We start from the raw sequence: 25,993 nt of genomic DNA, 5'->3' as shown, positions 1-25,993 counted from the left end.
GTTCTCCTGAACACAAGCTCCTAATTTTGACAGCAAATTTCCCACAGCTCTCACTAAGACCTGTCCGTGCATTGCTGCTCTGTCATGCCTCTTTCAGTCCCTACACTATGTCATATATCTGTTTATCTATACACACACACAGCTGATGTAATCATTTCAAACTGAATTTTCCAATCTTCCACAGCAGTGCCACAGAAATCACTGATGATGACTGCACTAGTTATGCATTAGTTGCATTTAGTGTGTTATATTTTTAACCACTAATGACAGCCGCCTTAAAATCAACAGCAAATTCTTAAATACCGGCACGTTACAAATAATTTAGATCTGCAAATACAAGAACACATTCTTTTGGCAGATATATTTACAGCTTTCATGAGATCATGAATAAATACATATTGTAGCTTTATTTACATTACATTGGATTTATATACAGTGAGGGTGGTGTGTGTATGTGAGGAACTATTGTGTAAAAAGAAATACATTTGTTTATCCCCGAGTATAAACAGGAAAAACATAGATGTGTAATAAATATTGTTTTTGTCTGAGAGGAATGCCAAGCTCCTGTGCCGTGACTCACCACAGCAGCCCAACCTGTCACCAGAGCCTTGTTTTATTTTTATGAATGAAGACTGAGTCACAGGTTGTATGTGCTCCAAATCCAACATACCCTGCCACACTCTCTGTTATATGTGCTTTTTCCCATTTTCCAGATGGACATACTTTGCATTCTGTGCTGTCTTATCATTTTCAGGCTTGAAGAGAGCTTGGATGTCAAGCATGGCCTTTCGAATATGCTGACCAAACCGATATGAGTCCTGCAGGTCAGACAGAGAAGGAGCAATCAGAGCAAGAGATAAAAACAGGAAGAGGTGCAGTTGGTATGCAGTGCTCTTTTTTCTGTCTTACTGTGTCAGGACTGGAGAACTTGCTGGAGATGTGGAATGTGATGAGGTTTTCCCCAACAATGATATAAGACACACCGTAACCATCGTCAGCTACCTAAAAAAGATAACAAAGAGACGCTGTTACATTTCACATAGCCCTCCTTGATCAGGCCAGCAGGTAAGAAAGCTATGACTGTAACTTTCTGCACATGCACATATTGCATCAAATTAACTCACAGGGCCGAATCCACCCCCACCCCCCACATATTTCGGGAACTTGTTGATGTCAACTAAATTGAGCTGCTGCTGTGGAGTCTGGCTGGTGGACAACTTCCAGGGCTCCGAAAGCACCTTTAAGCATTACGCAAAGACAGTGAATTTAGTTTGAAAAAGAGCATTATAAAACAAAAACACATTAAAAACACATGATAGATAATAGTGCTAACCTTAGTAAGAAATGGTGAGTCAACACCAAGGTATTTAGATACTATATAGAGACAGAAAAGGTGACGATCGATCCCAGAACCAGTCATGGCCAGACGATACATGTTTTGGTGCTTTTCTGCTGCTTTCCGAAACAGGGCAAGTCTCTGGGCATTCTGACAACATAAACAACAGGCAATGTAGTTTCTAATATTTCTAAATAAATAAATAAAAACTGCATTAAAATAATTTTTAGATTTCTTTATCAATGAAGGAAAGTACCAGCTTGACCCTGTCAGAACATCCAAGAGCTTAAAGTCCAGGGCACTGACGCACATTACCTCTAGGTCTTGGTCACCATGGTCTTAGTAGAACAACATGTTCTTTAACAATGTGACCCATTGGAAAATCTAAAACTGAGTACATGAACGTCCTGTGACTATAAGATAAACATTATAAACCACATTAAGTCCAAAGTTGTTGTCTATTTTTATTACAAACGTCACCATTAAAACGCCTTTGACCTGTGATTCTCTTTATACACACCTGTCGAGCAGCTGAATGATGTCATGACCTTTTTATTTGTTGTGGACATGGTTATTTGTTTTGCCTACCGTCGCACCGGCGTCCTCCATGGCTCTGACGAATGCAACCGCCTCAGAAGTGCAGGAGCGCACTGTCTCTGTCCGCCCATCTCTGAACATACGTGTCATCGATGATTCGTACGTCAGACAGAACACACGCTGGTCCTATAAAGCAAAGAGCTATCTATTAGTTGATGGTTGTAGATGCATTTAAAGAAATGTCAGTGATTCTATGAACTATGGCAGGCCTACCCTAAACTGGGCCAGCTGCAAGGCCAGCTGAATAAAGGCATCAGGGCTTGTCCTGCACTTCTTGATCAGGCCTTTCCCAAACTCAGCAAACAGATAGCCATGGAAGTCCACATCATCAGCTATCTGCTTGGCTGAGAGGTATGATGTTTCAATGACATTTTGGCACTTAGAGAGGGTAAAAGAATATCCTAATTAGTTTGTGTACAGATCTAAAACACCAACGGCTCCATTAAATTAAAAGAAAAAACTAAAAACAATACTGGATATAAGAAATAAATACAAATTTTTCTATACCTCATTTGGAATCTGCCATTGTAGTCGAGTGGGATGAGGCAGGTTTTTGTTCACATCCCCTTTACAGTGTCCCTCCTCGGTGTATCCAAGATGGAAACAGTCTGTTGCTAGAACACACTAAAAAGAAAAAAAAATGCAGCTGAAGAAAATTTGCATTCTTTGAATCATTATTTTAGGATTTATTCAGAACACTTTTCCTACCTCCCACATGTGTCCTGCAATTGGTGCATCAGCCCAAGAATGTTCAACATTAACACCCATTTTTCCATTTGGATAAGAGATCAATGTAAAAGATTTGTCAAACCACCTGCAAGAAAAAAAACCCAACTTCTTTTAGGGAATCAGTTTGGTCAAAGTCAGTAAAAGGCTTGGTCTTCTTTGCCTACCTGTCATAACATTTTCCATGCAGCAGGGACTTGGCGTAGCTATCAAGTGAGTTGGTCTTTGCAGGATCGTAACCCTGCGGCTCATCATCCAACGTCAGGAAGAAGGCAGCTGACTCGATTGCATCCAGGGATACTTTGTTTATGCCCTGGCTAAAATATTTTATCCGAGCCTGAGCCCATGGAACCCTAAGGGTGAGAGTGAGACCGTTTCCCTTTTCTGCTGAAAGTGTTTGAACCTGCTTACCTGCTTTTTTAAGGTGTTTTTTGTTTGTATATACCTGTATCCTGCTGTCAGGGCAGCTAGTTTGAGCTCTCCTGGTTGAGGTTCTGATGTATCATTGAGAATCCTTTGAAACTGTGTTTCAAGTTCACTGGGCAAAAGGTGACGGCCTCCAGTGTAAAGCCACACCTGGAAGAACCGACCCTTGTGGAAGACAACCAGGTGTTTCCGATCAGTCAGGTGCTGCACAAAATCTGTAAAGATTGTTAAGCCAGTAAAAGATTAGATTTAATTTAAGTTACACACAGTGACTTACTGAAAGCACAGCATCAAAGATATGTCCCAGTAGCTTTACAGAGTGATGGAACCTATTTGCTGTGAAATCATTAATAGAGATGTAGCCACTAGTGCTGCGTACTGGACAATGGGAAGTATCTTATCTGTGACTCAGTGATGATTGAGCACTCATACAGTACAGATCTAAACATTTGCTCACCTGTTTCAATGCCAGGGATGCGAGTGGTGTTAAACATCCTCTCCATCTGAGTAGAACACATAGGAACAGTCCCCAAAGCCCTCAGCTGAGCAGAAAAAGTTAAATAGAAGTCAACACAGAGTTTAACCTTGCAATAAAACGAGAGAAAAGAGTAATTGTAATGGCAAGCTATACCGGTGCAAGTTCACCACGTTCCAGTTTGCGTCTGTATTGCAACATGGCATGTACCACATTTCCTGCTCTTGCAGCCTGACGGTGTGTTGGGGTCACATACAAGAGGTCCTTGTCACAATAAATGGAATGACCAAACACAACAAAGTGACAACACAAAACAGAGAACAAACACAGATAACAGACACATTTATTTGAAAAGTTAAAGACGACGTGTTTAAATTATTTAAAATAAATTATTACCTCATTCCCATTACTAACAGAAAAATGAAAAAACGCTCAACTGATGTACTGACAGTTTTACATACCATTATATAGAAGTTACTGTTGACCATGATAGGACTCCTGCCCCTGAGGTAAATGTACTCCTCCCACCAGTCACTTACCTGGAGAAAATTAAAGGGTTTTATTGTCTAACATTACAATTCAAGAGAATTTCAGTAGCATGTTAGACAGAAAACACTACTCACATAATTTGTTGCCCACCATGATTTTAAGATTAGACATCTCTGCAGTTGGGCTGCTTTGTTTTCTTTAAAATCACTGGCCAAAAGCTCCATTTTATTGTACTGCTCATTGTCCAGCAGAGGTCGAACTGACTCAAGGTACTGTGAAAAGAATATCATACGCAGGGAGTTGTGTTACATAGAAGCAGACGTCATGTAATAAAATTTCTTCTATTTGCCCAACATCTCTAAAATTAGAAATATCCTGTCTCAGAGTGATGCAGAAAAACTAGTTCATGCATTTATTACTCGTAGGCTGGACTACTCTTATTTTTTACTATCAGGAAGTCCTAAAAACTCCCTGAAAAGCCTTCAATTAATCCAAAATGCTGCAGCAAGAGTACTGACAGAGACTAGAAAGAGAGAGCATATTTCTCCTATTTTGGCTTCCCTTCATTGGCTTCCTGTTAAATCCAGAATTGAATTCAAAATCCTGCTCCTCACATAAAGGTCTTAAATAATCAGGCCCCATCTTATCTTAATGACCTTATAGTACCATATCAACCCATTAGAGCACTTCGCTATTGGACTGCAAGCTTACTTGTTGTTCCTAGAGTATTTAAAAGTAGAATGGGAGCCTTCAGTTTTCAGGCCCCTCCCTCTGTTGAACCAGCTTTCAGTTTGGATTCGGGAGACAGACACTATCTCTACTTTTAAGATTAAGATTAAAACTTTCCTTTTTGCTAAAGCATATAGTTAGGGCTGGGTCGGGTGGTCCTGAATCCTCTCTTAGTTATGCTGCAATAGATGTAGGCTGCTGGGGGATTCCCATGATGCGTTGAGTATTTCTTCTTCAGTTACCTTTCTCACTCAGTATGTGTTAATAGACCTCTCTACATTGAATCATTAATTGTTATTAATCTCTATCTCTCTTCCACAGCATGTCTTTTATCCTGTCTTCCTTCTCTCTCCCCAACTGGTCGCAGCAGATGGCCGCCCCTCTATGGTTCTGCTGGAGGTTTCTTCCTGTTAAAACTGAGTTTTTCCTTCCCAATGTTGCCAAAGTGCTTGCTCAGGGGATCATTTGATTGTTGGGGTTCTCTCTGTATGTATTATTGTAGGGCCCCACCTTACAATATAAAGTGCCTTGAGGCAACTGTTGGTGTGATTTGGTGCTGTATAAATAAAATTTAATTTAATTTAATTAACAAAACATTGACATATCAGGTGAAAGGTATAACCAGAAATTCTGGAAGACATCCAAGACAGCTTTTCTGCAAGAGGACGTGCCAAGTTCTTCCCAAAAACCTACTGAAAAACTGGACACAATTTGAGCAGGGTGCAGGAAGGCTGCTGGAGCAGTATAGGTAGTATTTTTTATACCTGTGCTTGGTTAGTCTAATAAGTTTTTGTATATCGACTGAATGACTGACAAGAACTTCAGCTGGTGTAGATTTAGTTCAGTGTGAGTTTAGATCCAGGAACTGATGGAACAACAATAACTAAAAACTTCTGTGCATAAAAATCTCACATACTTGTAATGATGTCCAGACCATGTTTCTATGTATTTAGAAAACTATGGGAGCACAAATAAGATATGTGTTTCTGATCATGCAAATCCATTACTGTAACTACAAACCCTGTGAATTGTATCATCCACACTGGGCACAGGAAGCATGGGTAAGGAGGCCTGGAAACTGTAGAGCAAGGGTCTGCGTCCAGAAAACATCTTTACCAGGCACTGGTAACAAAAAAAGAAACAGAAAAAGAAACAAATCAGTGAAGATTCTCTTTTAATATCAGAACCAAAAAGTCCCAAATGAAATAAGAGTCATGCCATGAATGAAAGTGAGACGAACATACCAGCCACACTTTAGTTGATGTGCTCATTTTTCCATGGGACTCAAAAATCCATCCATGATAGGACAGCAGAGCTTTAAGAGTGTATCTCAGGAGGTAGATGAGGAACAGCCACAGTCCTGTGGCAAACAGGATGGCACTCAGCACTGCTCGTGTCTGTACTGACATACAGTCTCTGCTCAGAAAATGCAAAACACCGCCTTTGTCAATAACGACATTAAAACAGATAAATGACTCAAAATAACCGCATCGCTTGTCCAGTAAAGTCTAAAGGTCCAGTGAAATACTTCAAAACTGGGCTTTGTGGGATTACTGACCGATATGGTAGGTTTTCCTTAATGGCATCCATCATTCCCAGAGACAGGTCTATGTGGATATATAAAGAGCTCATCATGGCAATTACAACTATTAGCCAACTGGATGGACTGGCAGGGTAGACTCCTGCCAATACACCATTCTGTGGATATAAAATATTGGTTAGTAACAAAAGGGCTCTTCTTTCAGTTTGGATATTACCATATTAAGTGCCAGTTTTTGTACCTTGAATCGAATGGCTTTCTTCTTCCATGCTGTCACTCCTGATAGGTAGATATTTTTGATGACTTCTTGGCTCAGTTTAAAGTCCACACCATCTGGGCGCACAGTGAACTGGAAGCCTACCGCCTGATGTGCCTCAGCCATCTCTGTGTTCTGCTAACATGAACAGCATTGAGAAGTTATTACAGTTTTTTTTAGATACAGTGGTCTATAATATTTTATAATATCTCCTAATAAAAAATACACATAATAAATTAATGTTAATTCATTCAGGGTTACAGAGACCAAAGTGGTGCCCAGAAAACTAATTTATTTACAATAAAATGTATCCATCCATCCATCAAGTTTCTTACCCAGTATAACTGAAAATTAATATAAAAATTACTGTACTTAGAACTACGGCCCTCAACTGCTTTGCTGGCCTGCTGTCTCTGTTTTTAAAAGGGGCTAAGTTAAGTGCAGGTGTGCCTTTATTGGGGCGACGTTGGTATGAAGTAAAACACTCCCAAACAATTAAAAAAATAAAGAAGAAAAATAAAAAAATCAGCAAAAACCACACCATAAAATTATTTAAAAAATCTAAAATACTCCTACTCCTAATGACAGCTACAAATGTTTGTCCTACCAAGATCTTAATGTCCAAAATGCATAACTTTTGTTGTTTAAAGTCCCACACAGGCCTAGAGGGTGTCAGCACCTGTGGCAACCACTGGATGGCAGGTAAAAAATGTATGTTTCATGCACCGGATTGCAGCACCAAACCATGAAAATCTGAATAGTGGTTGTTAAAGGTTTCAGAGATTTACGACTTCATGGTGATAACACACTCCTCATAAAAAATAAGCTATGTCCGTAAAGATCCCAATTTTGAATCATGCCTACTTATTACTAGTCCATTGAAAGGTCGTCACTGAGAGACTTACAGACTGATCATCATTTTCCTCATTTCTTTCCCCATTGGGCCATGCTCAGGTTTGACTAAACATTGGGTATATCATTCACTGTTGTTATACAAACAAATAGGCTGATCATACCACAGTTAACCTCAAGAAAAAAAAAAACTTTCACAAATGTGACTGACGGCAGTTTTAAAGAAAGCGGCTCTATTTGTCCTGTTTGCTCATAATGTGATAAGGTGGGTCACTGGCAGACGTTTAACAGGTGTCTAAATGAAAAAGAAATACACTGAAGGTTGAAAGGGTTCAGTCTTTGTCTGAGAAATACGATGACCTTCTGTAATTCTTAACAAAAATATCAGGACTTCCCATAGCAGTCCATATAATGGTTGGGGGCGGCAGGTCTAGTATTTCTTTTTCCATGTCATATGACTGAACAGTCACCAAGTGGGACAAAGTTCAGTGGCCTGATATAGTGGTACACCGGCTGAGCATGTGTGCAATCCGCAGACGGGCATGGAAATATAAACACAGAATACAACACGCAAATGTGTGCAAACCTACTGGTATAATTTAAGATTTAGAAAAGCTCTGCAGCTTTGTTATTATACACAAATTTCAAAATCTCGCAGATATCTAAAGATTTTGGTCTGTTATTGAAAACCCTCTTATAATATTCCAATTTTAATGCCCAAGCAAAATTTTAGCTTTACACTTAGAAGCAATCAGGAAGAAAAAGCAAACATGCAGAAATGAGCAAAAATAACTTTACCTTTTTAGGGCAGTGTGAGCCTAAACCAATGGAGCAAAGGAAAGCTGTTACTTTAGTTTGTGTCAGTGAGGCAGTGAATTTCTTCTGAGCTCAGGCTTATGTGCTCTGTGCCCTTGGAGTGGCTTTCCTCAGGTTGTGGTCAAGTTTGTCCTTTCCTGTGCTTTACACACCTCCCCACCACCATCCTCGGTTTGTCTCTCTCTCTCTCTCTCTCTCTCCCATGTCATTGTAACAAGACACCAAACAGAGACAGAGCCTAACTGGCTACGTAACTGAATCCGCTGTAGCGCTGTGTCGAGAAGTAACAGAGAGCCATGTGACATTTCACCTACTTCTCCCATATGGCACCAATAAATAAATAAATAAAACACTGTAATACCAGTTTTATATTTGACACTGATGAGAATAGTTAGTAGGACTTGAAGGTGTTAATCAAGGCAAGAAATGTATTGCATTGTGTATACTGCATTATTTTAATGTAAACAAATCAAACATTCAACATAGCGGGGTAAACTGGTTTTACATTTTAGGATACTTTTTGGAGACTGAGACAAATTAACAGAAATTTTGGAACTCTCTCCCTCTATATATACATATATGTATATAATCTCTTTATCATTTCCTTATAAATATGAACACTGGACAACATAAGGACTGGGAAGTGATCTAGAAGTACTTGGGCTATTGCAAACTACATTCAGCCCAAAAGAACCTGCACACAACATATGTGTGCAAAGATGCTAACCATAGCATTAGAAATGAAGATAAAAGGTAGCTTCATAGCGAGTGAAGATGGGTAGAGGAGGGAAAGCTTTGACGGAGAGCGTTTGGAGGTCCATGCTAACAACAGTGTTGTGCTCAACACTCGGCATCATCAGGATCTGATCACCAGCCACTGTCCCCTGACCTGCAAATGCCACTTTCTCAGCGCTGTACACCTGGGGAAAAAAGAGCATTATCAACATTTTAATTGGAGTGAAACATTACTTTGAATGAATATGTTATTTAGGCATCCAGATAATCCAGTGCTCTTCTAATATGAGTGTGGGTTTGTTGATTGTTTACCGGCCCCCATTTCTGTGACTCCGCACAGAACGAGGTTACCACATTCTCTGAGTTGTTGCCACCAATCACAAGCAGCCTGTCCGTGGCCCCCAGGAAGTAAAGTGTAGGGAGATCTACGCTGGCTCTGGTAAGGGTGGGAAGCAGTTCAGACCATACATCTAATAGAGAAAGAAAGAATTCAAAAGAACCATTTATGAATCAGTGTACAGCTTGTAAATGTAAATCTAGAGCTGGTGAACCGAAGACATTTTCCAGACAACAGCACACATAAGAGTGAGTTGTCTGTGCTGAAAATAAAACCAGGTTTCTTTTGCTGAGCTTGGTTGCTTTTTTCCAGATGTATGCACCTTTCTTTGTGTTGTACTGCAGTAACAACTTCTCTCCAGTCCTCTGGATGCTCCCCAGCACATAGATACACTGTCCAAGGGTCGTAGCAAGAGGAACATCATGGGACAAAGACATGGTGAACTGGAAGTCAGTGAGTGGCAATGAGGACACAAACCTGAGGCAGAGATTATACCAATAACTAAAGGAAGCTTCTTTTTTTTTTTGGAAGAGAAACAATTAGAAAGCATCAAGTACTGCAGAAAGCTGTTAGCTGTTTTGAACTAACAAAGAGGAAACAAACCTCCACTTATCTTTCCATGGGTCATAGCACTCTACAGCTGTGTAGAGAGCTGTGCTGGAGTCTGGAGTTACTAGAGAGTCCAAGTACCAGCCTCCTACTGCGTAAATACAGCCTTCACAGGCCACTGCACTGAAGTGCCTTCTGTGCTGTGGATATGACAGATGGCAACACTTTTCATTAGTGTAATATAAACGATGGAAAAAGACAAGGCAAGAGGAATTCGCTGGGGCTACGACAGACAGGCAGACTGGCCACCCGCTTGAGACACAAACTGGGAGACTGCTTACTTTTATCAGAGGAGATGTGGTGACCCACGTATGAGTAAAGGGATTGTATCGAAAGGAAGCCATGCTGAACTCCCAGCCTCTCTTCATACGCTCCCTGTAACCTCCTATGACATACAAGTAGTTGTAAAGCACCACTGTTGTAATACACCACTTATCAGCCCGAAAGGGAAGCTCTGTAACTGGACACCAATCTCTACTGTCCTCTGATCCTTGCAGGGTGAATATGTGTCGTGCATGTTCTGTTTCTGGATCCTTCCAAGAACTCAGGTTCTCTTTCCGTAGGGTGCAGAGGTGTCGGTCTCCTCGAGTCCTCAAGTGGACGGCTTCTTCCCTCTCCTCTTCATTCAGGCACCTGAGGTATAAATCGATTTTAGTGAAAAAAGACAAACATTTAAAATCGGGGAATTAAAACTTTGCTTACCCGATGATGTCTGGGAGCTCCAGCAGGTTTCTACTCAAGTAAGTCAGTACTGTCATCTTCAGTTCCACACAAAAGATCTCATGAGCAAGACTCAGGTATGACAAACAGTTAGATGGGCTGAGCTCATCTGTCAGGACTGACAGGCACTTTGAGAGGAAGGCATCTGCTAGAAGATAGTTGCTTACCTCCAGAGACAGAAAGAGAAATATAAGAAATCATGATGTGACTCCTAGGAATTTGAATTACTAGCCAAGGAGGTTTATATATTAAGATGTACCTTGATATGTGCTCCCAACTCATTTTGGGGAACTTTGAAATTATTATTGAAGGAAAACTCAAGCAGATTGTGGAAGATGGAAGAGGACACGTGATCCATGTGGATGAGGCTCTCAGAGGTCTCTCTCATGCTGGACTGGGACAAAGCTCGGAAGTACTCACTGCACTCTGAAAGTCTTTGTAGGTTCACCTTTGAAATAAATGATTAAACCAAGTTTTTTAGAAGGCCTTCTGTTAACCAGTATGACTGGAAATCTCACACATTGCTTAATACTCACAAGAAATGCATGTGGGCTGGTTTGGACTGTAACCTTGGTTTCATCACCATCTCCAAGGAGATATGTGCGTAGCGCTTCATTAGTCTTCCATTCCTCTGAGTCTGTTTGGCATAATGCTCTGTCCGTGACAGCTGATGACGCTATCCAGTTGTTGACTACTGGAAAAGCATCCAAAATCCTTCTAAGAATGCATTTCAGCCAAAAGCTTACCCACTCAAAAAGTATCATAACATATTGCCTGAGATTATTCATCTGAATGACAGAGCGCTGTCTGGATCAAAGTTTAGGCCATTTTTAACCGTTTAAGTTGCACCTCACTGTAATTCAGAAATGAAATGCAGGTCCTCCATATAAGGTAAGCCAGGCCCGCTGAAGAATTCCAACAACCACTGCACAATGGAAAAATAGAAGCATTTTAGTCCATGTGCTGTCAGCTGCTCTCCATTTCCCTGCCTCGGCTCTCACAGTCACGTGACCTTTAACTAAGTAAACACCAAAAAGTCAGGGTCCAATTTCGTACTGCTTGGCGCTCTAATAAGCACGGCGAATAAAATGCTAGAAAACGTTTCTTGCCCTGCAGCAGACCGGGTGGACTCAGAAGGGTCTCTTAGTCTTAGAGCAGTGTAAGTCTTTCTGCCTGGTCTATTCTTGGATCACAGATGTGGGATAGTGTTCAGTCTGAACATCATCGGTCACTCAAATTACTTTGTAGTTAGCTTACCTTCACATCTCTGTAAAACTTTATCTAGACATGAAATAAATCTTTAGCAGCTGAAAGATGTGAGACGAGCTTTTAAGCACGTGTTTATTCGCATTTAAACTGAATTTGTTTAACAGAATAAAATTACAGAAAAGATGTTCCTTAAAAATAAAAACAAAAACAGTCACAGGTAGTTAATGAGTAAACCTTCAAGTTTCGTCTTTGTGTAAAACATTATTTTGGAAACTTTATTTGATGTCAAATTGATGTACATTTATTCAAATATAGAACAAAGTCAAAATAAATAAAAGCATGTCAAAAAAAGTACTTCATATTCAAATGGGCTACAGTAATTGACTGTAACACGTTTTTATTATTGGTGAAATGTGCACAAATATTCCAATTTTTTAAAATATTTTCTAAAAGATTGGTATATTTGGTAAGAATGTCACATATTTGAAGCAGCAGGTATAGAAGCAATTTTAAAGTGGAAACAAAACAGAATTAAATGGGCAGGTAGTTAGTGCAGCAGAAATGCACTGTAATAACAGTTATCTTAATTAGTGACAAGGACAAAAAAAAAAAGACTGACATAAATGCTGTAAGCCATTTTTCATACATGAACTCTGCATGTTGCTTTAAGTTGCAAAATGCTGATGCAGTACATAAGAGAGCCTGTTTCAGATGTGTTCTCATTATGGGAAAGGCTTTGTGCAAGTAAGGAGAGGGTGCTGTCTGGATAAAGCATGCAGGAGTTGCTATACACCACTACCACTTGCACAATTCTCACATCAGTGCGATAGGACACCACGTAAACTTTCTGCTTTGAATGTCCAAAACAAGTCAGCGCTCCAGTTCATAAAAACAGCTTTACACTTTCTAATAGTTAAACTGACAGTATTTTTTCTACAGTGATGAAAAGTTATGCAAACTGTAGATTTATAAAAAAGCCCTTACATAATAATTTGCTAAATGTAGCTAAGTTTGTAATGTAACAGTTAAAGAATAACTGGAGTGGAATATTTTTAAATTGTTAAAGGAAAAAGTTATGAAGCATGGAGTGATTAGGTAATAAGGGTCTCAGTTATTCCCTCACTGAATAGCCAGAATCAGCCCTTTACGATGAAAACTATGCACCCTATGAACATCACAAGGGTGAGGTAGATCTTTTACAGAAATGTGTCCCATGATAACAGTGTCTAATAATGGTCCAAGGGAGGGAAGTGCATCTAACAAGTGTTTATATGAAAGAAAACCAGTTGTGAATCAACTGTGGCCCCCAAAATGATGACAACATTTCACAATAAGGGTATTCATGAGTAAAATAGAATGCTTGAGGTGCAGAGGGTCTTTTTTTGTCATTTCACCTTAAGCAGACGGGCATAGTTCCAACACAATGTAGGGGGCAAGCTTGAAGAATGATAACGACAGACAGTACATTTTGATTAACAAGCTGGATCTCAGCTGAAGAGCTTCTTTTGCTTAAAGTAGGCATCAAAACGACACTGGGCGTAGTCCTGCAAGACAATGTGGTTTATTACAAAAAATATAAATGTGTGACTTGTGCTACACTAAAAGAGAATAAAAACAACAATAATAAGAATCAAACACTCCTTACCATGTATCCAAACTCAATCTTGGATATCTTAGCTTGTATGATGGACCAGAGCCCCCAGAGGAAGTGTGATGCTAATGCATATCTACAATTTAAAAAACAAACAGACAGAAAATCCAGTGATCTGTTGATCTGCTGTAAGTTGTTCTAATTGATCGTCAGCACTGCTGTAAAATCTATTTAAGGCTGTTTTACCTGTTTGCTTCAATTATTAAATCTTCTTCAATTTGTGTCTGGTCCACAGCAACGTTAGTGTCTTTGTGCTGTTCTGCCAAATAACTTCTAATAAAAAGAAGCTGAAATTTAAAAAAAAGTTACAAGTTAGTGAGTGTGGCTAAACTTCCAGCTGTTTCTGATTGAACTGATTTGATTTGACTGCATGTGCAGCATTTGATCTCGCTATTAAACATAAAAATGTATGAAGTTTCACCATTAGATGGCACTGCATAACCAGTCTATCCCATCAAGGGAGATGACTTCAAAGTTTTGGTTTGAACATCAGCCCAGTTTTATTTTTCCAAGGAAAGATTAGTAGAAAATTTTCTAACTAGCTTTATATCAAAACAATAAATAAGGAATCAGATCCTAAATGTACTGAAGAGAAAGAAAAACAAATATAGTGAAGCTGTGCAAGTATTAAATCAAGACAAAACACAGCACAATATTTGTGTCATTAATTGAATGCATCTATTAAAAGTGAATCCAGGACTTATTGTCAAAAATCAACGTGTGTGCGTATACATATCTCCAAGTAAATGTTTCAAATCCAAGTTTTCTGCACGGTTTTCCTTGACAGTACATCAAATTACCTTCTATATGATTTCAACTTCTATATTCATAATTACAATGCAGCATGTCAGGAGTAAGTAATTTAAGCAGTGTTAAAAATGCAGCTCAATGTGAATACTCTTTATTTGGCGCTAGTGTTTTTTCGGACTGACCTGCTGCTCTCTGGTTGGATAGTTCTCTGGTGTGGCTTTGTAGAAAGGCCACTCATTGTAGGTGTAGTCGTACATCCACTCACAGAAATGGTTGCCAAAGTCAAAACCCCTACAAAAAGGAACACATTGTGTTATTTACCTTCACGTACAGGTGGCACAATTATTTGATTGCTAAATCAAGACAACATTCCCCTTACACGTTACCTGTAGTTGTAACTGCTGTATTCAAAGTCTATGAGCATGAGTTTTTCCGCTGAGGAATGCTTTCCGTCTTCCAGCATGAGGATGTTGCCTGCAGCAACAAAACAAGAAGTGAGGCTTTAGCTTAACAAAATGAAGTAGTAGCATTTCTTTTGACATTATAAAAAACTTTAATGTGAAATAACTTATAGTTTGAATCATAATTAAATGATAAATCTTCATTGTATAATGCAAAAACAAACAAAAAGAATCCAAATGTCTTTTTTGCCCTTAATTATAATACTGAAAACATTAAAGCATACATTGATAATTTACAGTAAATTGTGCCTCTAGCGTCTTGGCACAAACTTTTTTTGTTGGCTTTGCAAAGACTGTCCTAAAGAGATGAACTGAAATTTTCACAGTTTGGTGTAGAAGAACTCGACTGGTCTGCACAGAGTGCCAATGTCACACATTTAAGATGACATGGAACAGTTTTTGTGACGCAAGTTTATCAGCTGTCAGCTTATGCGTATCAAACCCTGAAAATGCTTTTATAGCTGCAGAGCTATGACTATAGCTGAACATGAGCTGTCCCTATTAAAAACTACAACCCAGCTTGCTCTTGACTTATATAATGCACAGCTTTCGTAAGAATTGTGACAGTGAAATCAGAGGGTGGGATCTATCGGACCACACCAGAGGCGTAATGATAGGCGGAGCTATGACTGGATGGATGGATGGAAGATTTTACCTTCTTGGACGTCATTGTGGCAAAACACCACTGGCGAGGGAGTTGCTGCGAGCAAAGCACTGTTGTGGAGACATGAGGCAAGAAAAACAAAGTAGGTGATGAAAGAAAAAGAGAGAAACTTGAACACACAAATCTTAGTGATGGATATGCAGCTAGTGCATTTTATGCAATATAACACTACAATTTAGAACTTCCATGAGAAAAGTGCAGACATCCTAATCTTCCAGAATTAAACTTAAGCAATAGCACACAATAAGTGAATAAACTGTGTCAATATTGCACCGTAAGATAAACTGAACTAATCAACAGTTATTACAGGTCCACTCTTATTTGTTGACAGCATGGATAGAGCACTCTACAAAAGTCAGGGGTTACTAATACTACGATTTAGCACAATTATTTCTGCTATTCAGCCAGGATATGTAAAGATATTAAATGTGATATACACTAAGCCATTCAAACCAAGTAAAAATTTACAAATCAATACTCTTGTACAAAAGCGAAAACTCCAAAATAACGTCAGTGACAAAAGCAGTCGATTATATAACTGACACTTTGATCACTAGTAATTCCTGACCGTAGAGAGAAGGCCAAACTGCCTAGAACAAGCTAAGATAACAGTACCCTGCAGTCAAATACGCAACATGCTGTGACAGATACGCTTTCAACTCAGATAAATCTGAAGGCTCAAGTTCATTGCAGCAGACAGCAACTACATATGTGAGACCAGTACATATAAACAAGATAACATTTGTTCATAGATAAACACAGACAATAAACACTGGTCTGATTCTATAGCTGTTCTAAGGTCAGACTACCCAGACAACTCAGCAAGTGAACTTGTGGAAGCATTCGGACAAAGGTCACCTATCAGATGGAAGCATGAATTCCAAAGATTACATTTATGTAAGTAACGTAAGCAGAGCTACAATCCTTCCAGCTTTGAATAATGCAGCAAACCTTTTCACATAAAGACTCATTTTAGTGTAGGGCTGTACGATATGACCAAAATCTCATATCCCGATATAAGAATTCTATCGTTCCAATAACGATATAAATCACAAAAATGTAACATTTTCTGTAAATTCTGTGAATCTCGGGCAGCTCGACTTGCGGGAAGTGTTTCCAGCTGCGCATGTAGCTGGAGTCGAGTGTTTTAACCGATGCATGAAACTATACATTTTTAGACATAAGTTGTAACGGCCGCCGTTTTCTTTGTGAGTATTTATTACATAGCGTGCTGCGGGGAAAAGCCTGTTCTAACGTTTGAGTCTAAGGTTTATTTTTTAGCACCTGGCGGCTCTTTTTTACTTCTCATCTGTAAATAATCTGCTCTTTCACGTGATTCAGTTTATTTTGAAAAGTCTCAACCGGATCTTGAGCTTTATTGTGAAAGGTTTATGTGGAACATAAACAAGCGGATACGCGAAGGTGTTACCGTCGTTGTTGCTAACCACAATGCATAAAAACAGGCGCTTGTCCGTCCGTAGTGTGGTTATATAAAATATAAGAGAAAGAGAGAACTGTATGAAAATTCGAGCATGTAATATGAGACGGCTCTGATAAGAGATCTAGCAGTTGGCTAGAGCAATGCAAATTACATCATTGTTCACATAAACATATTAAAGCAGGAGCTTTGTACTGTTTGTACTCTCTTCCTGACACTAGTGTGAGAGTCAGGAGGGGACTTACTGATTTGTCTTCTTCTCAATCTAAGGCGTTGTTTAAACTGTGTCCAAAAAGACAGTATACAGAATCTAGAGCCTGCGTTCCAACTCACCGGAGGCTTCTCAGTTCAGCAGGAAGGTCCAGTTTCATCAGCTTCTTGTACTTCTTCACATGTGCCTCACGTACAAAACTAATATTCATCACTTGTTCCATGTATCTAAAAACACCACAGACAGAGTATCTTTAACTGTGACTAAGTTACAGTTTGAGTAGTAGAGAGATAACATTCACATGTACTTACTTATCGATGGTCCCAAACAGCCACTTAGGCTTTTTGTTAAAGGGCATAACCATGTTATGGAAACGGGCCACCTTCGTGGCAATCTCAGCTGAGATGGCTGGGTCCGAAAGCTGACTGGTGCGCATGCGAGTATTCTGGGAAAACAGAAACACAGCAAAATCTCTTATCACATGGTTTCAAAGACAAACAAAACAAACTGATGGGAATGACTGCAGCAGAAAGCAGCATAAACTCACTGTGTGTATGAATATACTGTGTGTAAACACTGGGGTACATCATACCGGAAGGTACTGTTCCAAGCGTCCCTGGGGGAAGATGCCATAAAGTTTTGGGCCTAAAGCTCGTTCAGCCAGGATGGCAAACATCACACTCTCTAGTACCAAAGAGTCCACTCCCTATACCACAGAGACACATGTGATGGGAGACACACTTATGTGAGAATTAATGGCATTTATAGCATATAATGACATCAATAAAGGGGTGCAATCTTCTCTTTAAAATACCCGAATGATACTCTCAGCCACAGACATTAGATGCAACTTCTTGACATACTCGACAGACTAACCTGTAAGATGGCACCATAAACCCTGAGGAGCACCTGGCGAGGTTCGTCTTTCACACATTGCACGTGGTCGGGCAAACCACACAGGTACAGCAGATTACTCAGTCCACCGCTGCAAACAAAAACAACAGTGTTATAACAGCTAGGCCAAGCTAGAAATCTCTCTCTCTCTAATCGAGATTGGAAACCATATAAAATGTAAGCCAAAAGACAAGGCCATTCAAAGCTACTCTTAAGGGTAAATCGATGATTGTTGGGTGCAAATTTCCGATGAAATCACTGTATGACTCGTTTTAAGTAGACGCCTTTTTATTATATCTTAAGCATTAAAAACAGTAAACAGCACAAGCTTCTTTAGATCAGCCGGAGAGACTTCCTACTGTAGTTGGTTGGTGTTTACATAATCTTCCTCGACCATCTTTTAATGCACGTGTCCCTTCAAATTTGGACTGTTTCAGTCGGTGTAAACCTCTCACACTGAGAATAGTCTTAATTTTTTTAATAAAATCACATGAAAAGATGACCCAGGTTCATTTTCCTTTTGTTTCTTCTTCACTCACGATGAGCTTACACACCACTCCACATAGTTAAGTTACTGTGTCTTTTGTCCCATCTTTACCACCAACGGGTCGCAGCAAACGGCTGCCGGAGGTTTCTTCCTCTTAAAAGGGAGGTTTTCCTTCCCACTGTTGCCAAGTGCTTGCTCAAAGGGGATCGTTCTGATTATTGGGGTTTCTTCAGTATTATTGTAGTGTCTTGACCTTACAATATAAAGCACATTGAGCCTGTATAAATAAAACTGAAGTGAATTAGAGTAATGTTGATAATTTGGAGGTCAAGGCTGTTGGATGAACGTAGAAAACGCTGGGTATGCTATCATTTTGAACCTGCAAACCAGTATGGGAGGAAAACAAACAAATGTCAGCTCAGAATAAGCCCACAGCTGACCTGCCACTTTTCCAACACCCACAGCGTCATAAGTTGTCTGACAGCGAGATAAGTAAACACTAAGGAGAGGTGGGTGTCCCTGCAGCTGATCCAACGTAGCAGAAACCATCAAGGATCTTGGATCTTACAGTCGCTTTACTTGAAACCATGAACACAAACATACTGGTCCCTACAGATTAGTATGTTTTAAAAAACGACTAATAATAATACCCTATCATTTAAATGAAGACATTATTGTGTTTTATTATCCACCGTACTGCTATAACTTTTAGGAATTTTACCTGACAATGCTGATTTGAAAATCAGCATCTCCAATGGTCTTCCACGACCCCGACAGAAAGTCTCGGCACCAATTTATGGCCCTATCCCTGGTGTCCCGGTCGACCTCTTCGCTTCTCCCATCCCGGAAGGACTCTGCCTCCGAGTCGTCATCACAGTTGGCCCCTAATAGCGGACTATGAGTCCTTAGGTGTCTCTGGTTTAGAACAAGCGTGCTCTCCACTTGCTTCTTCACAACCGGAGTATTCGTTTCTTCTGTAGTGACTGTGGCAATGTTGGTGCTGTAATTCTCCGGCCCTGAACTATTTGCTTTGCCTAAACCCGCTTCGCCGCAACTGCTTGCTACACTTCGGCTGGGCTGCATGTTGAATTTCCGGGCGGAGAGTGAAGGAATAGCAGGGTGAAATGTCGGTCTGAGGCGACAGGAGGGGCTCGCTGACACACGCAGTCCGCTGGTAAAGCTGCTTAACCGGAAGAGCCGACCATAACTGGATATTATGAACCGCATGGGAGGCGGCTGATAGCGTAACCGTAATATATTCAGATTGCTGTAAACTCATTACGCAGACAACGTACCAGTGGATTGATGAGCCGAGATGAAGAATTCGACGTCCAATCAAAATTCGAGAGCGAGTTCACACACAAATCTCATTGGTCGTTGCTGGCAGTAGATTACGTTCACGTTCGCTGAAGGTTTCTGGGAAATGAAGTTTTTATTTGTAATTGACTGTGGCGCATATCTTTTAAATGAATTCATTGAGTGCGATGAATAATATGATTTCTGAGTGTATTCACTGATATTATTTGACAGGAATGTGGGAGAAAAAGGTCTAGTTACTCTTTGCTTACGTCTTATTCAACATAAAACTGAGTTTTAAAACTTTTTCAAGTTTGGGTTGTTTTCAGTTGCTCACAGTAGTACCACGAAGCTTCTTCTTTCTTGCAATCCCTTAAAATGAATATACTCTGTCTATTGTGAGCAGGTAAGTTAAAGAGCGGCTATCTAACTTTTCATTTAGTTGAAAGCAAATTTTTTATTTGCAGACGCCCCAAACAGAAAAGGCCATGCATTATTACTCTTAACTTATAATTAAAGTAGGAACATTTATGTTTACACTTTCTTAATTTTACTTGAAGTACTTTATATTGATTACACTAAAATGAGGAAGCTATTCTAACTAACTGACTATGTCACTGTTTATTTGTTTGTTGGATTTGAGAAAAACAAATTTTAACAGAGGTGCAGTGCCAGTGGGAGTTTGTGTTTTCTCTTTGCCAGTGAATTAGCCAAGTGCATAGAAATGAACACTTTCAGTGTCACTGAAATAGAAGCCATGTAATCATACAGCAAGCATTCGGACATCTACTAAACTGAACAACTTTTTGTTGTTCCTTTATATCCTTGTGATAAAACTCTGCAGTGCCTGATTTTATGCACTGAAAGTCAACTGACTTCATACTAAAGCGTATTTGTATTTTGCCTTTTATTCTGACATTTTATCTCCAGACAGGACCATTATAAGAGTGTTGCCTCCCAAATTTGCTGTTTTGAGGTGTACTGCTCAACTGATTAACTTTCTCTAACCCTCCTCAGTAATGCTTTACTTTTCATATCATTTTAACAGTTTTTTTTTTTTTACAGCAATCTTTACATCAAATAGAGACATTGTTGGTGGTTGCAACAAGAGCAAAAACAATATAAAACATACAAACAAAAACTTTTCATATCATTACTGTAAATTGTCAATGAATTTGTAGTGAATAGTGAATAGCCATACAGGATATGAAAAGTTTTGGAGTTATCAGATAATTTTTTTTAAAAAGTGAAAGTTTGCCTTTGCTGTGAAAGTATGCATGAAACGTAATGATCCACTTCCATGCACTGAAGGAATAGTTTCAAATAAGATGTGTTTAGATGTGTTTTTGATACTGTTATTTTAAAGAAACTTTTCTTCACAAGACTTTATGTGACTAAGTTTGTCTTTGTTCTGAGTTACTAACATACCTTTTGTTTACAATTGATACAAGCAATATTAAAATATGAGAACTGACATACAAAATGTTCGATAAAAATAACTTAAAACTAAGCTAAATCCCACTGAAATGGCGTAGGGAAAATAATTTGAGGGCTGCATAAATAATAAACCTGAGTAATGCTTTGTGAGGGAAGGAAAGGATCAGGCAATGCTTTTATAACACTGGATATTTATTTGAAAGACAGTCAATTCAAAGATTTCATCATTCCTATGATCTGTTAGGATATTGTGACTCTGTACTTCTTTGCACAAAGATAAGCTCTGGGCTGCTAACCACAGTGGTTTCTTCTCTTGTGACTTTCTTGACAGAACCAGCAATTTCTCTCCCTGTGGACAAAACATGGCAAGTGTCAGTTTCTATCAGACTTGCACTAAGTAGATCATAAAATGATGGGAAATGTACTATTTCTTTTTCAGATTAACCTTTTCAGCGGAGACCTTTTATGGTATGGCCACTGTTTAGCTTCGTTAATCATCTTACTCAAAAAAAGGGGGATCAAACTCCAGGAAACACTGTACTGATGGTGCCAGTGTACAACTTAATTTTTCTGAAGCACCTGGGTTCACAGTTATTTCCAAGAGTAGGTTGGCAAATAGCTACATCACAGTGGATGTACAGCTGGTCAAAAACAGAAAAAAAGCACATCTTTGAAAATATGTTACAACAAAAAGTAAGCATGAAATGAAAAGAAAGATATTTTTCGCTTGGTATTGGGATGCTATACCTTTTCCTGTAAAGGAGGCATAATGTTTGGCTTTGTAGCTGCTGACTGGGTTGAACTACCATCACCTACAAAATGGAACATTTTGAAAACAAAGCGGTTGTGGTGGCTTGGAAACTTGAATCCAAATGAGGACAGCTATGTTAAAAGCAAAGTGTGTACAGTAAACATCAAAAATATAATACAAATGCCTCCAAATTAAGAGCACCACCTACTCTTACCCATCAATCAGCAAGTCCCACTGAGGAAGACTATGAAGATAGGAATCAGAGGTTGCCCAACATCTTCCAAGAGTTAAGACAAGGTTGGGATTGGTCCTCTCCATCAGGTAGACCTCAACGTAAACAGGATCCCTCAAAACCTTTCTGGCAGGGTATTCGGCAGCGGTGTAAAAAGAGGTGTAGACTTCCTCTTCTGTCCAAAAAATGAGAGTAGTTGTAGTTGTTGACACATTCCCTGCTAAAAGAGACTATCTTTGCAGATTTAGCTCTCCAAGACTAACCTTCAACACAACCCTTGGCAACACATTGTCCATTGGCCAGCTTGAGTTCCACACGCACAGGTCCAGCAGCTGCAACTGAGTTTGGCGGAAAACCAGACCAACATCAATAACCAAAACCTCAACTGGGGTGCCAACATATCTGCACTGGAACAACAACCTGGCACAAGAAATACAGTTTACGTTAGTCACTCATAAAGTAATTTAGCTATAAACTTTGAATAACAATTTCTTTCTCACTGGACTTTTTCGATCTTCTAGTTTCTGCCCATGTGTGGTAACATTTTTGCCTATGCTGTATCTACTTACTGATAAAGATATTAAAATATTTACTCATACTAGGTGTCCCTGGTAATGGATCCATGGGGTCCAGTAATCACTTGGTATAAGGAAGACATCCTGTTCTCATAGATTAGAACACCAGGTCCCTCCTACAGTATAATGACAGGATTTCAGTCTTTAACATTACCTGTAAAAACTTAAACTTAAAACTTAAATTGTTAACTGAGATTCTAGTGCATCGGCCCAGACAGTTTCTCTAGGAAAGTTAGTCAGTGCATCGGCCCCCTCGCCAATAACTTCAAATCAACCTTGGTATTACTTGTGATCAGCACTTGAATTTTGAAACTCAAATCTCAAAGGTTACCCAATATTGTTTCCTTCATCTCAGAAATGTTGCAAAAATCAAACCTTTAATGTCAGTGAATCGTCTTGAACTTTTAGTACACACTTTAAGTTTCTGTCAGTCCTCAGATCGTCTCCAATTAGTTCAGAATGCAGCAGCAAGGCGGCTAATGAAAATTACAGTGGTCACATATCACACCTGTCCTTGCATCCCTTCACTGGCTTCCAGTGAAATTCAGAATCCACTTTAAAATTCTGTTATTGACATATAAGGCTCTACATGGACAGGCCCCTGGTTATTTAGCTGAGTTTCTAACACCTCAATGCAGCTGGCCTCTCCGATTGTCTGACCAGGGTCTTCTAACTGTCCCTAGCTCTGATTTTAAAACCAGAGGTGTTGTAGCACCCAAACTGTGGAACAGCCTTGCTCAGTCAATGAGGTTGGCTCACTCTTTTATTTGTTTTAAGCAACTACTGAAAATAAAATAACAGTTTGCGGCTTTTCTGTGAACTGTGCAGCAAACTCTGTGTTTTGAAAAGTGCTATATAAATACATTTTTCATGATTACTATTAGTAGTAGTAGGAGGAGGAGTATTAAAAGTATCATTATTATTAATTCAGTTACAACACTTACTTTTACAACTGTACCACAGGCAGTGACAGGGAACTCATAGATGGCAAAAGCTGAAGTGCTGCCAACTGGATTGCAGCTGTGACCATTCTCATGGAAAGAAATTGTCTCCAAGTCAATGTCGGGCAGAGTTGCATCTCTGGCCACCACCACGATGAACAGGCCTTCCTTGGTGCACTGAAGTGTCACTGAGACAACAACAATAATAATAAAGTACAACAAAAAGAAAGACAAATGCAAATACTTTTACCCTTTCACCATAATGTATCAGTGGTGTAGTTTATCTATAAAGCAGAACTTCTTACCAGATTTGCCATAATAGCACATGAGTCCATCAAAACAGCAGTTTATAGCGTCACATTCGGAAGCAGAGATTTCATTAGTGCCACACGGTATCCTGTAGTTTTCCGCAACTTCACAAGTGTGAAATGACTCTAAAGGCTTTTGAGGGTTCGGAGGTCTTTTGGGCTGCTGAGGGTATTCAGGGTTATTGATTTGCTTCTGCCCCTATGGAGATGGTGGGTATCTAGGATTCTGAGGGTTCTGAGACCCTTGCCCATAATTTTGGGCATTCGATCTATAGCCCAGCAGGGCAAATAATAAAAGACGACAACAAGTCAGCTTTAGTACCATTATGTCACAGAAAAGAACAGCAGATGCTGTGAAAAGTATCCTGCAAATATGTTTTATAAGGTATGGTTAATGATGGCCTGTTAGGATCTCACATCCTATTTGTTGTCCATAGCTGCCAATCAAATGCTACAAATATTGTTTTGTCTATTGTGAGGTAAAGTTAGAGGTAATGAATGAAAATATAAATAAATCACTGACAAATTACAGCTATACTATATCTGTAGAAGGCAAAGAAAGCATGTAGTGTACAGTGTACTTGCTAAACTTTATTGCTGTGTGTACCTGGGCATGGTTTTTATTGTATACATCATGTGTGATACAGAAAACCAGCTGTTTGTTATAAATTCAGGGTGAAAACATTCTGCTTTGTTTGAACAGTTTCCTAACAAGAACCTTCACAGGGTCTGTCTGACCAACACTGTGCCTTCACAGTGTAAACAAAAACTTTTATTTATCTTTCATTTTGACATCGTTGCAAATCGTTGCAACAGGATGAAGTGTTCTTTGTCTGTGATAAAAAAAAGAAGAAGGTATAATTAGACGTAAGCAGGTCATCTGTGGACAGAAGGCAAGAAGTTTCAGTATTATGTATTTTGGCTGCATGAGCTATTCGGTCATTTTATTTGTGACAGGTTAAAATGTTAGTTTTAAAAATCCTGAGAGTTATTTTGTAAATCTATACTGTGCATGCATCTCAAACAAAATATACAGTTTCCTCCTCTTCGGTAACCTCTTCGGAGTCAAGCTCTTGTTTAGGATGCATTTTTATTTATTTAAGTCACTCCTCATAAGAATAAACAGTGTATTTTACGTGATAACCCAATAAAATCATGAATTTGTAATAATGTAATAGCATCTAGAGAGGTAATTCTGAGTAAATTAAAAAGTGATATAAACAAATTAAACCAGAGAAGAAGTATTGTGCAAATTGTACAGATACTATTGTTTATCTGATGCACAAAAAATCTTGTGTCTCCACAATTAAACTTTTTGTCACTGTTGTCTATACACCTGCGCCCATTACTCACATGAAAACAGATATTTGTTTTTAATGTTCTTTTATATAATTCTTTCTTGTCTCGCAAAGCTCTGAGTGAATGTCTTTATAGTTTTGGGTTAAGGTGATAGCAAAAGTCTATGAATCTCTCTGGTGGATGTGTCACTCCTATCGCTATGGCTGTTTAGCAGATCTCAGTACTGACTTGAAAGTGCATGGACTTAAACGAAAAACTTTTGTAAGACTTTGCAAAAATCCTTCTTCGATTTTTTCTCTCCAATGTCCCTTACTGGGATCCATACTTTCACATGTTCTTTAAAGGAAACTGGATTTAAATACAATAACAACAACAACTCCCACCCACCTGCCCACTGTTATTAAAAAATATATAAAGGCCTTTTGATTTTAGACTTCGCTTGTGTTAGAATGGCTCAATAACATTTTCTTTCTCATATCTCATATATCTTCTTTTATTTAGTGGTTGGTGGTTAATCTGTTATGAATTAGAGCCATATTGATCTGCAAACCTTTACACAAGGTGCTTTGGCAAAATATTGATTTTGATCTACTATGTTAAGGGCACCTAAACCAGGGTCAACATAACCTTTTGTGTCCTGTTTTTCTGCTGCATCGTTGTCACCTGTTTGAATATCTTTTCTCACTTGTTTGAAGAAAACATGATTGAAGAAGATTTGCCTGTGTGCTCCACAGTCACATTTTATG

The 25,993-nt window shown here is 39.1% G+C and overlaps 3 protein-coding genes and 1 pseudogene across 6 annotated transcripts; all 4 read right to left on the bottom strand.

The window, feature by feature from the left end:
- Nucleotides 1-231: 231 nt before the first annotated feature.
- cpt1b (carnitine palmitoyltransferase 1B (muscle)) lies at nt 232-8,357 on the bottom strand. 2 transcript variants are annotated; one of them, XM_085166016.1, is made up of 19 exons: nt 8,225-8,357; nt 6,560-6,709; nt 6,337-6,476; nt 6,023-6,194; nt 5,799-5,900; nt 4,184-4,321; nt 4,022-4,099; nt 3,717-3,824; nt 3,543-3,627; nt 3,105-3,300; nt 2,827-3,012; nt 2,642-2,747; nt 2,441-2,557; nt 2,147-2,311; nt 1,925-2,059; nt 1,334-1,486; nt 1,125-1,238; nt 910-1,002; nt 232-818 (listed from the first exon to the last, which is right to left on the bottom strand). In XM_085166016.1, the coding sequence occupies exons 2-19, from the start codon at nt 6,698-6,700 to the stop codon at nt 687-689; spliced, it is 2,361 nt and encodes a 786-aa protein (XP_085022142.1). In that variant the 5' UTR covers nt 6,701-6,709; nt 8,225-8,357; the 3' UTR covers nt 232-686. The 2 variants fall into 2 exon arrangements, with proteins under 2 accessions (XP_085022142.1, XP_085022143.1); XM_085166017.1 differs by having other exon boundaries at nt 6,560-6,712; nt 8,225-8,338.
- On the bottom strand, nt 7,154-11,908 carry LOC146515651 (kelch-like protein 23). Of its 2 annotated transcripts, XR_014875052.1 has the most exons (9): nt 11,180-11,908; nt 10,903-11,091; nt 10,626-10,810; nt 10,205-10,556; nt 9,918-10,063; nt 9,637-9,791; nt 9,290-9,447; nt 8,225-9,162; nt 7,154-7,265 (listed from the first exon to the last, which is right to left on the bottom strand). XR_014875052.1 is itself a non-coding variant. In XM_085166018.1 (8 exons), the coding sequence occupies exons 1-8, from the start codon at nt 11,429-11,431 to the stop codon at nt 8,977-8,979; spliced, it is 1,623 nt and encodes a 540-aa protein (XP_085022144.1). In that variant the 5' UTR covers nt 11,432-11,908; the 3' UTR covers nt 7,154-8,976. The 2 variants fall into 2 exon arrangements, 1 of the variants encoding a protein (XP_085022144.1); XM_085166018.1 differs by having other exon boundaries at nt 7,154-9,162.
- A 146-nt stretch (nt 11,909-12,054) lies between these two features.
- chkb (choline kinase beta) lies at nt 12,055-19,720 on the bottom strand. The gene is made up of 11 exons (XM_085166020.1): nt 19,130-19,720; nt 17,904-18,012; nt 17,620-17,733; nt 17,339-17,472; nt 17,150-17,254; nt 15,370-15,428; nt 14,640-14,727; nt 14,436-14,544; nt 13,690-13,790; nt 13,498-13,579; nt 12,055-13,396 (listed from the first exon to the last, which is right to left on the bottom strand). Exons 1-11 carry the CDS (start codon nt 19,633-19,635, stop codon nt 13,340-13,342), a joined length of 1,464 nt encoding a protein of 487 aa, XP_085022146.1. The 5' UTR covers nt 19,636-19,720; the 3' UTR covers nt 12,055-13,339.
- Nucleotides 19,721-21,492: 1,772 nt separating this feature from the next.
- Nucleotides 21,493-23,957, bottom strand: LOC146515649 (zona pellucida sperm-binding protein 4-like; annotated as a pseudogene). Its single transcript, XR_014874832.1, has 7 exons — nt 23,946-23,957; nt 23,644-23,883; nt 22,718-22,815; nt 22,388-22,544; nt 22,107-22,299; nt 21,889-21,953; nt 21,493-21,782 (listed from the first exon to the last, which is right to left on the bottom strand). The product of XR_014874832.1 is annotated as a zona pellucida sperm-binding protein 4-like (transcript).
- Between the last annotated feature and the right edge of the window lie 2,036 nt (nt 23,958-25,993).

This window comes from Neolamprologus multifasciatus, chromosome 7 (assembly GCF_963576455.1).
Source record: "Neolamprologus multifasciatus chromosome 7, fNeoMul1.2, whole genome shotgun sequence".
In the NCBI taxonomy this organism is placed as follows: domain Eukaryota; kingdom Metazoa; phylum Chordata; class Actinopteri; order Cichliformes; family Cichlidae; genus Neolamprologus; species Neolamprologus multifasciatus.
The sequence above is the reverse complement of the archived record's forward strand: the minus strand, read 5'-3'. Positions and strand labels throughout refer to the sequence as shown.

What these genes read in the sequence shown, in the direction of transcription:
- LOC146515651 (XM_085166018.1), bottom strand. Translation starts at nt 11,431, where the DNA reads ATGAATAATCTCAGGCAATATGTTATGATACTTTTTGAGTGGGTAAGC. An exon ending in AGTTGGGAGCACATATCAAG is followed by an intron (nt 10,811 to 10,902) that starts GTACATCTTAAT and finishes CTGTCTCTGGAG; the next exon opens with GTAAGCAACTATCTTCTAGC. An exon ending in AGTCACAGAAATGGGGGCCG is followed by an intron (nt 9,163 to 9,289) that starts GTAAACAATCAA and finishes TTTTTTCCCCAG; the next exon opens with GTGTACAGCGCTGAGAAAGT.
- chkb (XM_085166020.1), bottom strand. Translation starts at nt 19,635, where the DNA reads ATGCGGTTCATAATATCCAGTTATGGTCGGCTCTTCCGGTTAAGCAGC. An exon ending in TTTATGGTGCCATCTTACAG is followed by an intron (nt 17,734 to 17,903) that starts GTTAGTCTGTCG and finishes TCTGTGGTATAG; the next exon opens with GGAGTGGACTCTTTGGTACT. An exon ending in TACAGCAGTTACAACTACAG is followed by an intron (nt 14,545 to 14,639) that starts GTAACGTGTAAG and finishes TCCTTTTTGTAG; the next exon opens with GGGTTTTGACTTTGGCAACC.
- cpt1b (XM_085166016.1), bottom strand. Translation starts at nt 6,700, where the DNA reads ATGGCTGAGGCACATCAGGCGGTAGGCTTCCAGTTCACTGTGCGCCCA. An exon ending in ACAGTAACTTCTATATAATG is followed by an intron (nt 3,825 to 4,021) that starts GTATGTAAAACT and finishes TATTGTGACAAG; the next exon opens with GACCTCTTGTATGTGACCCC. An exon ending in GCCCTGACAGCAGGATACAG is followed by an intron (nt 3,013 to 3,104) that starts GTATATACAAAC and finishes TCTCACCCTTAG; the next exon opens with GGTTCCATGGGCTCAGGCTC.